This window comes from Tetrao urogallus (assembly GCF_951394365.1).
Source record: "Tetrao urogallus genome assembly, chromosome: 6".
Taxonomy (NCBI): Eukaryota; Metazoa; Chordata; class Aves; order Galliformes; family Phasianidae; genus Tetrao; species Tetrao urogallus.
This window is the reverse complement of record NC_136819.1, coordinates 19,272,500-19,290,290: the sequence shown is the minus strand read 5'-3', so window position 1 is coordinate 19,290,290 and position 17,791 is coordinate 19,272,500. Positions and strand designations below refer to the sequence as shown.

The 17,791-nt window shown below is 41.8% G+C and overlaps 1 protein-coding gene across 4 annotated transcripts in view; it reads left to right on the top strand.

The window, feature by feature from the left end:
• PAMR1 (peptidase domain containing associated with muscle regeneration 1) overlaps positions 1-17,791 on the top strand; it is a gene marked incomplete at both ends in the record, with an annotated part of 53,534 nt that overhangs the window by 18,113 nt on the left and 17,630 nt on the right. For 3 of the 4 annotated variants that reach the window (XM_079537297.1, XM_079537296.1, XM_079537295.1), the window contains 3 exons: positions 190-304; positions 5,818-6,035; positions 9,323-9,430. In XM_079537297.1, the coding sequence (XP_079393423.1) occupies positions 190-304; positions 5,818-6,035; positions 9,323-9,430 (441 nt within the window). The remainder of the gene's footprint in view (positions 1-189; positions 305-5,817; positions 6,036-9,322; positions 9,431-17,791) is intronic. The other variant, XM_079537298.1, reaches the window with a different exon arrangement.

Below are 17,791 nucleotides of genomic sequence, written 5' to 3'. Positions count from 1 at the left end.
TTCTAGTAGAATCATGATTCCTTATAACCTCTGTGTGGCTGTTCTATTATTTTAGTTACTGCAATGCGAGAAAGTGATATCTTCCTAAGCCACCCTATCTTTTCATTCCGATGTAGTTCCCACTTGTATTTTCTTCAACTGTAATATGAAGGTTCCTCACAGAGCTTTTTTTCTTCTTTTGCTCCCCAGGGTGTGGACAGGTTTTTCGGGCTCCTAGAGGTCAGATTTTGCTGGAGAGTTACCCACTGAACGCACGATGCGAGTGGACTATCCATGTTCAAGCTGGATTTAACATTGAATTAAGGTAGGTCATAATGGCTTTCAGCCAGCACTGGCTGCAGGTGGGTAATGAAGCACTCACCACAGAGCCAATGAGAGTCAGCAGCTGGGAGCCCTGGAGCTCCACCACTGCACATCTGGCAACTTCAGCTTACACCTGGCCTAGCTTGTGATGGGCAGCCGCCGCACGTATCATCAGTGCTTTGCCTTCAGTTCCCACCTAGGGCAGCTGGATGCTGAGGAGAGTTTCTCAGATATTGGGCACAGTGTATCTCTCTAGATCTCTTCAACAGCTTGACACAAAAACATCCAACACTTTCTCAAGAGTGCTCCAGACTGACCTAAAACATTCTCAGTAGAAAAGCTGTAGGAACATTTTGTCTCATCTTTGAGAGAGTTGCTTTTGGTATCTGCCTCACATTTAGCCTGCATTTTCCCTCTCTTAATTTTCTTTCATTCTACTAGCTCTGTCTTCTACCAACCTCTGCTACTCCTCTTACCATTCATATGTCTGGAAACGTGACTGATTCTTCTGCAAGGTATTCTGCTCTAGCCTTTGTGGGCTTTGTCCTGTTAACTCTTCCCAAATGACTTGAGCTTACAGTTCTTGATCAGGTATCTTTCCTATTGCAGGAAAGCCCCTTTTAGGGTAATTAATACTGTTTTCATATGTGCATGGCAGGGAGCTTACACACACAGCAGGAAACTTGGCAGGAGATCACATTCAAAACCCACTAGCTAATATAATAAAAACAGTAGCTAAAGCCTTCACATCAGTATTCCACCAGCTTCGGAGCCCAGGCAAAGGAACTATGCTAGATACATATTTCTTCCTATATACTTAAAGAGACTTAATATTTAATTAGAGGAAGATAAATAAATTGAACAGAAATGAAGATCTTGTGGCAATCTAATGATAATACCCTTTTCTTCAGACTTGCAAATGCAAGCCTATTGTGTAGTTATGAGCAGCTGTAATTATTGCCTGGTTAGTGCTGGAGCCTCTTGGCTGAATAATTATGTAGCATATAATTCTCCAGACACAGAGAGACACAGGAAAGCAATACTATGAGGAAGAGTTTGGCATCATAACACAACTTTGCTTTGGTCTCAGTGAGTACAAGCTGTACCTGCTTTGTTTTTAAAATACACTATTAGCTAGGTGTGTGGTATATACAGCACAGATTAAGGGAGATGTTAATCCAGTATTTTTACATTTTAAAAATGAGATTTTATCAACTGTAAAGTTCTTCAGCTAAAAATTTCTTCAGCAACTACAGCAGTCAGCCTGCCTCCGCTTCTATGGGGATAGGTATGAGAGCAGAAATGAATCCCATTCATGGATATTACTGGTGGATGCACCCATCTTTGGGTAAAGAGATGACAGCCAAAAGATGACAGATGCAGTGTACTAGAAATGGAGAAAAGACTACTTTAACAGAGAGCACTAGAACAAGCTGGAGTACTTGCCATGACATGCTGCAGTGGAATGCTCTAAAGTAAGATAACAGATGCACTAAGCCTTTGGAAAGATAGGACCTTCTTATTGGACCCTGAGAACCACTCACAAGTGTCAGGAAGATGTAATTGTTGCACATGATTTTGCTCCTACCCTTACAGTTGCCAGAAAATGAAGAAATGTATTCAGTATGAGAGGCACCCTCCAGTAAGTGCCTGTCTCTTTCTCCCCACGTCTATACTGCCTATAGTTAGACTCAATACTCTGCATCATCTTGTTGTGGCATAACGTTACAGTCTAGCTGGAGAAGGCTCTAAGAGGGAAGCCCAAGCTACCCACCTTCTGCTGTCAGCAGCTACTTTTATCTGAGCTAGATAGCCTTTGAGAAGCATAAACCCCTGTGCCTAGCCTGAGCTAAGCTTGATGCCTGGGTGCCTAGGGATTCCAGCAGATGGGACAGCATTTCTAGGGAAAGACTGGGAACTGTCCTGAAAGTCCACGCTTAATCCTGCCACCCTGTGTGACAAAATGCATAGGAGAAAAATCTCTATACCAAACAGACATAAGGCCCTATATCTGCCTCATGTAAGAAAACCTTGGAGTGTTATGAATCAGCTAAGGTTTTCAAGGTGGGCCTCAAACCACTCACTGGTACTTCAGCAGATAGGTACTGGGGAAGGTTGGTACATTTATCTGGAAACTTCTTTAAGTCATACCTACATACTGAACGCACGATGCGAGTGGACTATCCATGTTCAAGCTGGATTTAACATTGAATTAAGGTAGGTCATAATGGCTTTCAGCCAGCACTGGCTGCAGGTGGGTAATGAAGCACTCACCACAGAGCCAATGAGAGTCAGCAGCTGGCAGCCTTTAAGTCTAGAATCTTCTTCCTGGGCCTGCCATCCATGCTGAACCTTTGTGTTTGCTGCATTTCTGTAAAAATGCACTGACTCCCTTTGTAAGGGCTGATTGCTTGGAGCTCAAGCACACAGCCAGTGTTGTGCTGAATCAGCATTGCTGCTAACAAAATAACGCCTTTCTTCCTTCTCTCTGTGTGTTCCTCACAAGTTCGGTTTGCTGTTGCTCTAACGGCTTGCAAGGCCAAGGGATCAGGACAGAAAGGGATAAAAGTGTTTTGTCTCTGCTTACAGAGGGCAGGAAAAGTGAAACTCTCAGGATCAGATAAATCTTCTCTTGCCTCAAGCTGTGCCATGCTGTTCTTTGGAGGGTGACTAAGCAGAGCTGTTTTGATAATTGGTGCTCAGATTGCAGTGATAGTTTGGTTTTTGTGTGTGTGGTTTTTATTTTTATTTATTTATTTATTTTCCTTCCCCCCAGCCTTTCTTTCCCTTGGGTTGTAATGTATAGGCTTCCTCAGCCCAACCCGTGACAGGGATTTCGTTTCAGAGTAGCAGTAACCTACAACTTTCAATCACTTTTGATAATGTCTCAATAGAGATGTAGTTTTAAACCTTTTCCTTTGACTAGAAGACTTTGTCAGAGGGATTGGTGATTGTGTTCCCACTGCAGACAGTAATGAAATAATATAGTACTTTTCATTCTGTTTTGTCTCTGATGACCTGTAGCACTAAATTAAAGTGCTTGACTTCATAACAGCCAACAGAATTAGGATATAGTCACAGTTTCACAGGTAAGGGATGTAAAATTCTTACATAGACTGTAACTGACTTAAACATCAATATACAAGGTGGTCTGTAAAGAGTCCTGTCAACTAGTCTACTAGGCTTTGGCAGTTTTTAACCTACTAGTTCTGAGTCTTAATTTTGGGATCTCATGTGATCAATCCAGTGTATTTTTTTTAAGGCTAAGTAAAATATAGTGCCTTTCATATTTCTCATTCTGCTTTCATCATTTTTTAAAGCACAGGAAACAATTAAAAACAGTATTGTATATACAAACTTTTTCCTACTGTGACTTCATTTGTTGTTGCTTGATATTCTTTCCTTAGGAATGCACTGCTAGACAGTTTGCCTCTGCAGCTGTATATAGTACTATACAGAAAGTTAATGTTGTCATCCCAGTTCTTTTTCTCATTGCATGGCAGGCACACCAGAAACGTTCCTGTTACACTTACAAACATACTTAATTTTAATGAGAAATGTAACAGCTCAGAGAACCAGTAAATGTCTTCAGGTCTGAGTAAGAATAAACTGTAGCCTGATAAGTGTAACAAGGATGAATGGTGCAATGCTATAGCATGATAGGAAACACAGCGGCAAATAGAAGGGTGCCTTTGGCTGCAGCAAATGAGAACAAGCCCAAATGCAGCAGCTGCAGACACAAAAAACAAAGGGAAAAAACTGCTTACCTTTGCAAAGTCTCGGGTAGGCAGGGATCTCCAAAAAAATACCCTTACCTCCACTGCCAACCCTTATGTAAGGTCTGGGAAGGGGTAGATCCTGGCATTATTCCTTCCAGTCACTCAGGTGCACTGCATGCAGCTGAGCTCCCCTGGGTTGGCCCTGCCTTCCCAGCAGGTGCTCAATCAATGCTTCAGGCTGTGACTTAGCACTTCTACTGCAAATGGGTTAGTTTGTATTGCTTTGCAACTTCCATAAGAGGAGGTCCCTGGAATTTGACCTGCCAGCTTTTACTGTTTTGAAGATGTAGCGTACAACCTGAGGCCTGTGAGGATGTCTCTGGCAATCCTGGCAAACCTGACAGCCTTCAGCATGCAATTTATCTCTTACACATACTAAAAGCATTTTTTTTTCTTATTTTACCTTCACCAGACTGGGGCTTTCCTCCATTGATGCAGTTTCCTACAACCGCTCACCCATTTCTCTTTGTGTAGTGCACTCCTGATGCTTTAAAACCAACTGCATGGTCTGAACAAAGGTGACGGAGTGAAAAGGCCTCTTAGGTCAGTTCATGAGTTCACAAAGAAAGGCAATTTCACATAACACAGAAGCTTCGTTATAGCCTGAGTCTACAAAAGAGAAGAGCAGGAAATAAGCTCCAGTACTCTTTTGCATCTTCAGACTCTGAGATCTCTGGCAGTAGATCCAAAATTTTGCTCATCTCTTTGGTGTGAAAATGCAGTCTTTCCAAAACACTAGGCCCACACTAGAAAAGGCAGCATGGGAGCTTCAATCTAACCCTAAATACCATGGTCTATGGAATTAGGAGTTCTCAAGAAGATTGAGAATATTAGGAGTTTCATTTATAAAATGATCTTCAGTTAGTAACACGGCCTTTTCCCAGGGCCAGACCTTCTCATTCTTTTCCTCTGTACCAGGCCTAGGCCAGACACCCTTAGCCTTTGCTTGTTCAGAATCCCTTGGTGTTTCTCACTCTGCTTCTCATTCATATTCTGGTGGCATGCTTTGGCTCTGTGCCCTGCTGAACTCAAACAGCAGCATATAACATTGTTGTTAATGAAGGGGAGCCTTGTGCAGTGGCTGGATCAAAGCTAGGAAAGACAGACGCTGTGGGAAAAAGCTTTAAATATTTCTCTTCTGCTGTCCCTTATTTCTATCTTTAAAAGAAGGGCAAGTGCAAGACGTCAGGGGTTTACTGCCATTTTGCTTTGTAGTGTTCTGTACTGTTTCAGATTCCCTTTCTCTGTCCCTTTCTGTCACATCTTTGAGTTTTCATTGTACTCAGAATTGCTGGCTTTCCGTGTAAACAGGTTTTGATTCTCAGTCTTTGATAACATTACTTTCAGTACTTAGTACTCTACTTAGGGGAAAGAGAACAATTTTCAGCAAACAGCCAGAAAAAAAATATACCCCCTACTGCATCTGACTGTAGATGGAATTTCTAACATCGTGATCTGGTTAGGGTCCTGATGTGTGTGAACAGACTGTATGACTTCAATTTAGACTTCACTGTTCAGCCACTTAAATACCTTCATGGAGCACCTCTGTGATGTTGCTTCCAAGGATCATGATGCAAAAACTGCGATGAAGTGAGAGGGCTGTCGTGTTATCAGCACCTGCTGGTTCACAAAGGTGGGGACAGTAGCATATCCAAACTTCCAAATACACCAGTCACGGTGCACAGGGGAGAGAGTAAGAGGCCTGACTGATTTGTGTGTGTCCTTATTCCCCAAGGTTTTCCATGCTGAGCCTGGAGTTTGATTACATGTGCCAGTATGATTATGTGGAGGTACGTGACGGGGACAATTTGGACAGCCGAGTAATTAAGAAATTCTGTGGGAATGAAAGGCCAGCTCCCATTCGAAGCACTGGGTCTTCACTCCATGTCCTTTTCCAGTCTGATGGATCCAAGAACTTTGATGGATTTCACGCTGTCTTTGAAGAAATTACAGGTAAAATAATCCAAAAAGTGGAACATGCCACTCACTCTCATTAATTCAGTTTCACTAATCTCTCTCCCTATTTTGCTTCATTAAAAACTTTCATGCTGTGTTGCCTACAGCAGCTTACACAAAGTCAGTGCATGGAAGGTTCAAAGGCCATCGCAAAGCATGTGAATGTGAGGCTCTCCTAACGAAGAGTAAATTCCCTCTACCTGTGTGAAGAGCAAGCTTGTTGGTGAGCACAGAAAGGCTGCTGTTTTAAGGGAATTTTCTCTGACAATCCAGGAATGGAGAGCACAGAAGACAGAGAAAGGGGCATGAATATTTTTGCAATTGTGGAATTGCTCAGTGCTGTGTGCCGGAGCAGAGTGACTGCCTCAGTTAGGAGAAACCTGATGCAAAGCCTTATAATTACTTCAGTCAAAATGCCCTGACATGCCTCTGGTGTTGGCTCATGTATCATACCATTAGAGCTTTGCAAATAAAGCGTGTACAAAGGACATATTCTTTTCTTCAAGAAAGAGAAAATAGAGGCCTTTCCCATTCTGTGATGAACTTAGTGTTATGAATGACAGAAGCAGGGCTCTAGAATTCCAGTGCTTTTGTTGGTACTCAGTGCTTGAGTGCCCCGCATTGCTCTCTACTTTTTTTTTTTTCTCCAGACTGCTAAATAACTTAGAAAGTGTAGCTTTCTCCTCATTTTGCCACTGCATTTAAACCCACATGTATGCTCACTCTGGATTTCCTTTGTTTAGCTATGAAGGGAATTTTGGTCAAAAAAATCCCCAGTACTTCTGGCACAGAAGACTAATCAGGGAGCGCTGCTTTGCCATAGAAAAACCCTGCAGCATCTATGACTCAGCATAACTTGCCTTCTGCACACCCCGATGACCCACATTTCATGATGCTGTCCAGAGTATATCTGGCTCAGGAAGTTTATTTAGTTTGTAGAATCCTTTTAGAAATACACAAACCTACTGTGGATCAGCAGTTGCCAATGATCAGGGTTGTAACTAGCAATCTGAAATGTGCATACTGCTGCATGCAGTGCCTGTGGCATTCCTGAGCCTGCCCTTTTCTTCAGCTGTTACCTTCAGCATACCCATTAGTAATGTAGCTGCAGCAGTTAGCTATTCATACTTTGCCTGGGCTTACAGCAGGAGAGGTGATATAGAACAAACGACTGCGGTGTGGGCTATGTTGCATAAGGGCTGCCTACACTCAGGAAACTAACATTTTCCATATGGCACAAGCTGAATTGATTCTGTTTTCTCTACCCAGCAGGGAACACTTGGTATTCGAATACTGTTGAGCACTTTATTTCCGCCCCATTTTTAGCGGTAATTATTCTGAGGCTGGGTGGTTGCAAGTGTGGTAATCCACACAGAGCATGATGCAAAGGGCTTCTTAGAGTTTGTGAGGAGGTCTCATTGTACGCTGTATTATGAGGCTGTTCTGGCCTAATGTGTAACTGCAGTGAAAGGCTTTTAAAATACTCTCAGCGTCTCTTTGTGTGAAGAATTAACCTGGCCAGCGGGACAGTTTTTGGAGAAGAATACGGCGTGCTTGGGGCAGTGAGGAATTGAGAGCAAGGGCAGCACAAGATCGAAAGCTCTGGCAAGTCATTACAAAGTAAAGCATTTCCCCTGAGATTTCCCCTTTGTGCACAGCCTTGTGGAAAGCTGAGGTCTCAGGAAGAGACTGCACAGGATTTGCTAGAGCAATAGCCTGTGGTGCAGATGAGAGCTGAAGCAACACTTTCAGGATGTGGAGATGACCAGGTGTAGCCAGCACCTTAGTGGTGTAATGGAGAGGAGTGGAAAGGTGGCTTGTGATTCTCTTTCTGTTTCCCTTCTGCTGAGCTTTGTGCTGACTTACAAGTCAAGCCCGCTGAAGCAGTGACACTGGCTGCACAGAGGTCACTGGTTCAACAGCCTGAAAGATTTTGATTAATACAAAATAAGCTCAAAGCTTATATTGCCCTTTAGAAAGGTTACTCAATGTGTAGTTATTAAAGGAAGAGATTGTACAGTCTGTTGTGCTGCCTGATCTGGAAGCAGGTGTTAGGTCCCTGAGCTCTGTCACTCATCCCATGCCAACTGTCAAATGGAAGCCAGTAATTGGCATGAGTGACACGAAGGCACTCAGCAGACTTCATATGAGAAGGGTGGAAGGCCAGATGGGCAGGCATCAGGATCTCCTAGGGATTAGACATATGTTGGATCTGTTTAGATGAAAGCCTGTTGTTGAATTTCAATAGCACTCTACTTTCTGTACCCATAACGTAGTGATCTTTGACACAACATAGGGGCCTTAATGTTCTGTAGTATTGTCCCATGGTGTTTGAAGCTAGGCAATCAAGACTCCTTTAAAAAGAAAAATATCTATTTCTCTTGAGTATCAGGCATTTTTGAGGGTGGTATCTGATACTTATCTTCACTCACAGTTATGAAAAAAAGCTGGGGTGAGGACAAAGCTGAAAGTCCTCTGGCTTCAAACCAGTGACTACAGCTATCAGTTTAAACAAGCTCTCCTCATTCTCTTTCCCCTTCTCAGAGATTCTTTTTGTTAGTTGGACACAGTACTATATATATATTTATGTGTGTATATATATATATGTATATATATGTATATATATTCCTCTTCAGGAACAAATTACTGTCCTTAATTAGACCTTAGTCCTCAGTGAGATCTAGGATATATTCACTGGCCACATAGACACAAGCTGCAGTTACATTAGTATATGAAACCTCTGGAGAAATCCAAACGTGGTATCTATATATCTCTTGCCACTTGCCATCTGGGTATAACTCAAACATCATGCTGCAACTGAAGTATTTTCAAGGAAACTTCCAATTCTGATATCTGCCATTCTGGACTGCAGCAAAGTGAATGCTTCAAATGTAATAGTACAGAACTACTACGGATCCTGGAACTCATCCTTTAACTCTGAGATGAATGCCAGGAGAAACGTAGGTTGATGTTATACTTGTTTAAATTAGGCTAAGCCTAAGCACTGTTGGAGTTTGATGTGAGTTATTTTTCTCACATTTGGACAGTACTCAGAGAAAAATGCTGAGAATAAACGATGAATGCTAGGGAAAAAACTTCCCATCCACAGCAGATCTCTTCTTCAGTGAGTGTAAAAAGGCTTTTTAACAAGCATTAGGCCATTTACTGTATCTTCCTCAACTTTTACCAGAACATGCAATTAACTCCCAGCCATAACCATAATGAGGAAAGATAGAACCCCATCCTATTGAGACATCATGAATGTTCTTGTTTCTCCCTTATAGCTTGTTCTTCATCTCCATGTCTTCACGATGGAACATGCATTCTTGACAAAAGTGGTACTTATAAATGTGCCTGTCTCGCTGGCTATACTGGGAGTCGCTGTGAAAACTGTGAGTACAGACACTGTGTGCATGATCATTCTCCAGGGTTGTCAATAACGCAGGCCTTTGAATGTTAGGAAGCGTCACTGGTATGTAGGCTGAGTCAAACATCATTCCAGAGAATGCACTTGTAGCATTTCTGAAGATATGCTGTGCACAGTTTGTGAAGAATATTGTTAGAGCTTTGTATGCATGTGCAAAAGGGTAAAACAGAATTGAAGCTGGTGAACAGCATACAAGAAATCTTGTGATGGGCCAGCCTTTTCCAGAGATAGTAACCTGTCTGCTACTTCCCATTGTGTGGAACACTGTGTTCTTTTCTAACAGCACATACCTCAGCTGAGCCCTGCATTTGGGGTGATAGCCAGAGTCAGTCCTAGGATGTCTGTCTTCCTTAATTGCCATTCGAAAAGTAGAGCACTGGCACCTCAAATGTACGGCCTTGGGTCAGAACGAACAAAAAAGTAGTTGATTCTGTCTGTGTTGGCAAGTGTACATACAGTCATTCACGTGATTTTGTTCTACCAACTGAATGCTGTTGAAATCTGATCAAACCCACTGTCTGTTTAGTGTTTTTATTTCTTCATTCTCGAGCAAATGACTTCATCTAACAGGGCTTTAAAGAGCAAGGAGTAAGAACTGTGCGATATATGCTATGATAAGGGCTTTATCATATCTACTGACTGAAAGGAGCAGTGTCCAAAATTTAAAGCCACTGAGTTAGAGTTCCAGCTGACTCTGGAAGATTCCAGTGATAACAGTGAAATATAACTGGGACTATAATTGTCCCAAGACAGAAAGTATGACTTATTGTGTCACTGTTGTGGCAGTGTTCTGGCTGTAAGGCACAAAGTGCCTTGCCTAATTTAAGAGTTTAAAATTCTAACTCAGAATAGCCAACATGCACCAAACTTCACTGCTTCAAAATCTTTTCCTCACTCGTGCCTGCCTCAGAAATAGATTTCTATCCTAAAATTGCTTTTACTTCATCAGGGAAGTTAAATCATAGTGACACGGTCCTTCCATACATTATTAAATGGACTATTTTGAGATACAAGATCTTTAGATTTGCATGGTTTCAGAACTAGTTCGTAAGACTTGACTTTTTCCTCCCAGCAGACCAGAACAGGAGTAGTTTTACATACTATATAAACCCCAAAAAATTTTGGTTCAGAACATTGTGCCACATTCTACCAGGTCACACATTTCTGATGTGTTTTTGGTAAAAAGTGGGTTGCTGAAAATTGAGAGTTTGTGACTTAAGGGCTAATGTGGCAGGCTTTCTGCTAACAACCCTTTTCCTGCCAGTAGTGGGTCATTTAGGGACTGGAAACTTGAAGCTCTCTGCAGTTACTCACTGAGATTATATTCCTGTTTGCAGGAGAGAAATGAAAAAGAAAGAAAGATTCCCATTTGATTCAGAACCAACCTAAATTTCAAATTAATTAAATTTCCAGCAAACCTCAACCCTAGTTTTGGCAGATGTTACACTACAGTCAAGGAATGTAAGAAAGTTCACATTCTTCTGCTTCTGTAATTCCGCTGTAGAAATTTCAGCCATGTAACACAAGCAGCAAACAACAAAGGAAGTAGAAGATAAAAATGAATAGGATGAGGCTTCCATCTTAGTGTAAACAGTGGAGGCCATATGTAGTAATGGACTAGAGGGAGGAGAGACTTGAAAATGTATACAGTAAGATCTTGAGAGCAATCCTTAAGTTTGATTTTTTGAAAGAATAGAGCAGCTGAATAAAATATTGTCATTTTGTAATGTCTGTGCACATATGCTGGACTTCTGCTTAAGCTAGGAAATACTTAATTCAACACCTACATTTCTGTCATCCATAACATAACTAAAAGTTGACTTTTCTTATATAAGAATTAAAAAAAAACTCACACTGGGAAAGCATCATGGCAAATCTTTGTTCTTTCTGGCTTCAAAGAAGTAGTTTTTAAAATATTTCCTTCAGTTTCGCCAAAACATATCGTAAGTATTTTCCAGTGTATAGGGGAAAAAGAAACAAAACTGAAGTTTGGTCTGTTTTCTAAGAGAGAAAAAAAAAAAAAAAAAAAAGAACTGGAAAATACATCTATGGCTAAAATTATTTTAAAGATAGATCCTGAACAGCACTGCAGTTTAAGTGTTCAAGGGAGATCACTTCATGCTCAGGATCTTCTGTCTGTTAGGTTTGTAGCAACAGTGCTTTCCCGTGACTTGTGAAGTCAAACCAAGGCAATAATGTTATTTCTGCAGAAAACAGTCATAAAATGGTCACTTTCAGAGTGCTGAATATGACTTTGGATACTGAGAGCCTGATTCTTTCAGGCTGGTGTTCTTGGAGTAAGTCAGGTACAATCCCATTATAAAAATGGATAAAAGAGAGAAGAAAATTGGAGACCCCTGACGTTAAGTGGATGTAGAAGATTTTAGGTGGAGCAACAGAAGGTAGCCAGAGAGATATGAGAGTTTTAGTCAGAGAAATCCAAGGGGTTCACTTTGGAGGAGGGGAAAGTGAGGGATTATCTCATTGAGGAAAGAGCTGAGGCCAGGTAAAACAAATTAAGCAATATACATTTATGACAGAAATCAAGAACTTTTAAGTCCCTTGTTATCCCAGTGCAAGTCCATCTTTTTATCCATTTCCATTTGTAGTTTTAATGGTGTAGGAATCACTGTGGGACTTATGGAAATCACTCTAATGACAAAGCTCAAGAAACCTATTTTTTCATCCATTAAAGTAAATTCCATTTCTTTAACAGGATCATTGACATTGGTCAAGCTGCTTTCCTGGGGTAACATGCAGCCCTGATTGTTCTGTCAGTTGCAATTTGCAATATTATTAAAATGATTAAAGACACAGATTGCTGATTACTAGTGCTCTCTTCTCTCTTTTACCGTGGCAGACAGTAGAAGACTTTGTTTCCAGTCTGAGGGAATACAGTGATCTAAAGGCTTCAACAGTGTGAGTTGGAGCGCAGGCACATTTCTTTCTAACAGCCATTAATATTTCAATCAGTCATGCTTAAGGTCAAGAAATGCTTAATTTAAATATGTCTTATTCCTTTCAAAGATTGTTTTTTAAAAAAAAGCATCTATAAGAAATTGTAAAGCAGATGCTAACTAATAGAGTGAGATCTTTCCTTTCTTCTTCTCTCCTAAAACATAGTACTAAGAAAAAGCCTAGTGACAAGCAACAAGTACCTTCTTACACATAGGAAAGCCTTGTTAGGATGATAAGTAAGTAAAGAAACTTGACTCCTATTTGAAATTCTTGGACTTCTTCCTAATCTTAAGCTGAATTTGCAGTATACCTGTACACTCCTCCTAGTGACCCCTGAGCCATGCTGACACAACTGAGATCAAAGCCAGGCTTTTCTGTCTGACCTCTGTGGATTTTAATGCAAATAATTCTGCAGTCACAGATGTGGCAAGTGCCAATAATTCTCTCAGCCTGCAAAACTCTGAAACAGAGCAGCAGCTTCCTCAAAAGACATATTAGGGAAAAACTAACAAGCAAGTGGTCTGATCGTGGTGCTCTACTAAATCATCTGCTGAGGTATCAGACTATCAGTGACACTGTGTAGTGTGACAACTGCTTGGTCATCTCAAACTTAGAAAGGCCTTTTCTAAGATCTCAGTGTTGAGTTTGCCTGCTGAGGATGCAGCTGTGAGGAGGCGGTAGCCTGGTATCCCACGGCAAATGCTTTCCTCCTCTGCTTGTTCTCCTCCTAGGACAGGGCATTCTGCCTCAAGAGTCCTCCCAGGGCCTGCTGTCCCCGAAGCAAGAGACCTTGACCTCATCCTGCTCTGAAATTTCCTGTTACCTTTATTTCAAACAAAGCCAGGCAAACTAGAGTTTCTACGCAAATAGGGGATCTCATGTTGAATAGGGAATTCAGGACTCAGAACCGATTTCCATTTTCATTCTGTTTCTTGCTCCTTATTGCCAAGAAGAAAGGCTTTGTTCTGCATCCTAATGACGAGTCTAATCCAGCTGGCTAAGCTGTATGAACTAACTCCATGCTGTAGCCTTTGATGTTTCTAGAGCTGGCCTTACCATGCTCCAATCAGCCTCTGAATATAGCTTTCAGACCCTTCCCTACAGCTGAAACAATCCCGTTCCATCCTTCTCTGCCCTATAAAACTACGACTTGAGATGGTTCTTAGGGATGCCCTTGCCCTTAGCTGACCGACTCATGTTTTAAACAGGGAGAAGGTATTAAAACTGCACCATTTCCTGCCTCCTTCTGCTGTGGGAGAAACAAGCCCAGCTGTCACTAGTTGGCATAGCCTAGACAGAATTTTAATCCCAGTAGATTCTGGGATGAGGTACTTGGGGAAAGTTTCTAGCATTCTCACCTAACCACGAACATGCAATGTAGAGCTTTCTAAGGATGTGTTTTTTTCGCCCAGTAGAAAATAGCTATTTACAGCTTTTTTAAAGGGACAGAATTCTTCCCCACTGTTGCTGAGTTGGCTTTTTTTGGTGGCTATGCCAAGAAAGTGAGAGGAATGCTACTGTTTCTCCATCACATTATTCCTGCCTATGCTCCCTGCAGGCATGCCTGTTTAGAATGGGAAATAAGAAGCCATCTCCTGCTGCCAAAACACATATGTACATGGAGCTGCTAAGGAGGAAAGGCTACTGGCCTTTTTCACAATCATTATACAGGGGTTCAGCTTCTTTTAGACCCATACACCAGAAAAAACCTTTCACTGGAAAGCATCAGTTCCCAGGTTTTGCAGACTTAACAGGCTAAAGCTTAAATCAGCACAACCCTTTAGCCTGTCATATTGCAAAACTGTAGTGTGGACACAGGCAAGATCCTCTGATTGTTCCCTTGTCTTCCAGAACGTTCCTGGGATTTCACCTGGGAAGCAAGATAGAGTCACTACTTGATGGTACAGCTGCCTTGAGCACTGTTACTCAGTAGAACTGCTTTTTATGAGTGACACTGTTCAGAAGGGGCAGCTTGTTCAGGCAGGATAAGATACTCTTGCAGCGAAGACGCGGCTAGTGCAGTCATAAAGGAAGCTGGCCCACCCTTCAGTTCAGTATATTTCCTTCAGCTTTCTCCCTTGGTTAGAAGGATGTCAGAACTGTTTACATAGCAATTGCCAAACCAACAAACATTATGCCTGCTGTTTACCAGGTACCAAAAGTCCATTGTGGGTTACCTTACTTCACTGAGCTGCCAGCTAAAGCTCCTCAGCTTGTCCCATTGAACAAACAGCCAAGATGCCTGTCAGGAGGGCAGAAGCTCCTAAAAAAGAATGCAGTCCTTCACTGAGGTTGGAAATTACTTCAAATGTCCAAAACAATCAAGTGCTGCCTGTGAATCGGACTGCAAAATGCTTGTCCCTAAGACTGCTCTTTCCTTCAGCTCTATCAATGCAACTATTGGATTGAGCAAGTCATGCAGTCTGTGAGAAAGTTGCGAATACCATTTAGCAGCACTTTGTTTCATAATATCTTATGAAACACCAGTGAGTAGCTACAGCTGATAACAAGGCTTAAAGAGACAAGATAATGACTTTATTGATAATTCTTCCTGTCCCTTTGCTGCTTTCTTAATGTCTATTAAATAGTCATTTTTTTAAGCTTTTCAAAAGGGAAAATTGGTAAAGAACTTTCTGGCAAAGAACATGAAATCCTGCCCAGGGCATAGCTCCAGGCATTGCTATCTTCTCAATCTGAAGTTGTCTTTCTGAGATTAAATCCACTTAAGGATAATTCATAGAAATCTCCATTTCCCCCACCCCAAAACAGTCATGAGCATCTTCCTCTGTCTACTACTAACATGCCTCAGAATAAAACTATTCATAGGACTCTCTCTGGTATGACTTGCTTTGTGAAAAGATCTATCAATGTTATAGGAGGACAGTTTGATCCAAGCTTCCTACCACACTGAACAGGACAAATGCTTTTCCTCATCGCTTCATCAGTGAATCACTTAGGAAACAAAGTCATCTTCCCAGGTCTGCTCTAATATGTGCCACAAATGAGCTTTTCAACACAAAATAATTGTGTAGCAAGCCAAAAATAAAGCACTGTGCCACTGATCACACTTTGGGGTCTCCCCTACCCTTTGCAAAAGTTGCAGACGATAGAGGCTGGTGTACAGCTTTAAACTGCCGATGGAGATATTTTCTGCCTCTAGCTGAGGGGGAAGTGTGTCTTTCGAATTCCTTGGAGCCTGAAGAAATTACACCTAGAGTATATGACGGATTTGAGCTCTCTGCCTCTAACTGCTCCTTGTTCTCTCTGAAGACAACTGATCCACAGCTCATAGCTTCTTAGCTGCAAATGTACAGATTGCATGGTCTTGCACTGCATTGGAGTAACCTTAAAACCACTTTGAAAGCTTGCTGGAATAATCAGCATGCAGAAATACTGACAGTTACACTCTTTTTCCCCACCCCCAAAGTTCATTGAAAGGCTTTGTTCCTCCGGGAGGATTTTACACTCAAACATCTGAGACAGGTACCTCATATGCTTCCCTTTGTTGCACTCAAGGGCGTGATTCCACTGCCTTGCACGCTGTTTGCAGCTGATACAAAACACTATTGAAACAGGATGGCCCCAGGTGGTAGGAATGATGACACAAATGGTATCTCCCTTGCTCTTTCTTATGGCTCCCATACTCCTCTTGGTACACTTCAAGAGCTCAGCAACTGCTTTTCATAGCCAATCAAATTCCCCTTGTACTGCTTTAGTACTCTCCCGCTTTTTAATTCCTTTCATTTTCCTTTTCCCTACACCCTCATCTGAACACTTCAGAATTTTGATCTCTTTCTCTTAAACAGGCAACACCAGGTCTTTTCTGACTGAAATCCAGCTTAGATCCCTGCAAAATGCTGAACGCACTATGCTGTCAGCTACAACAGAGTGAATCTACACCATGAAATGTTGTTTTCCTGTTATAGCTAATGCATGTTCACAAAGACAGTTTCAAAGCAACATGAATTTCTTTAGAATGTCTTTCTCATCCAGCATTGCCTAGGCTTGTCCCTGCTTAGCTGGAGAGCTGACATCTCCAAAATGAAACACCTTAAGATGATTTACTCTCCTTTGTAATTCAGTATAATGAGTGTATCAGCTTCTTTGGGGCCCTACAATCTTCCCTATGAGCAGATGGTGTTCTCCCCTGCAGTATGATATCACTACGTTTTCCAAAAGACACACAGGGGAACTTATTCTCTATTATCAGCAAGAATTCATATATAGAAAGTGTATTCTGAAGATCATTAGGACTTGCTCAGTCCTTGCTCCAGTATCCCATGCACAAACAAGTCCAGTTGTATAATTAAATAGGCCATCCGAGTACCGGAAAGGTTGTATCCAGAAACACAAATTTCTAAGGGCTGTGAACAATGCTGATAAAGATCAAGTGGCTAATTGTAAGGAACAACCTCCAAATTGCCTCTGGATGAATAAATCACAGTGGGTGATCCAAGCATATTTTCACATGGATACTGTCTCATTCACGGAAGCAGGGAGCTGGAAAACATCAGGGGTGAGTTCCAATTGGCTGGAAGGGAATGAAAAGATTTGAATTTCAGTAGGGATTATGTCATAGTTGTGTGCAATTATTCCTAGCTGGTGGAACTGCTGCAAAAGTGAGGAGGCCCAGAAAGTAGGACTGGAAATCTACAATCTCTAGTACTTGGAGTTGGCTAATGAGCTGCTCTTGTTATGATTTACTTTGACACTTCCAGGATTAATGTCAAGACCGGAAAAAAAACAAAAGCGAGAGGAGATTTTGAGCTTTCAGGATCAATACTCATTGTGGTAAATTGTCATCTCAGTATTTCTGCACGAGATGTGGCTGAAGCTGGGCATGGAACTGAGAGAATGTGCTATTACAAGAGCCATAGTGGTAGGCAGATAGTTTTCTCTGTTTTGAAACACAAGAGGAAGGGCAGAGACAGTTAATCCAAAATTTTTGCTGGCTAGCAAGCTGAATGACAACTAATGCAACACGGGGGCATTTTTGGGGAAGAATCCACATTACTCATCCAGTGCTTTTATTTATTACTGAATGCTGGTTCCTCAAAGACATTTAAACCCTTGTTTGCTCTCATAGTTACTGAAATCGTTCTGACATGGGCACCTTTGTGGAGCTGGCTGTTATTACCCTAGCCTGGCTTGCTAAAGTGCCTGTGATGGGGTAGACGCTGGTGGTAACGGGCTTCTGCATAAAGTCTCACCCAGCCAGTGCTAAGTCTAGTGATAAGCACGGCAGGGGTAGAGCAGTGCTGCCTAGACATGCAGTTTTAGGTGTTCAGGGCTTTTCTCCGAAGTCCAAGACTTTACCTTTTCCAAAACACACTGCTACCACTGTGAACTCTCTCCTATCACAGTGCCC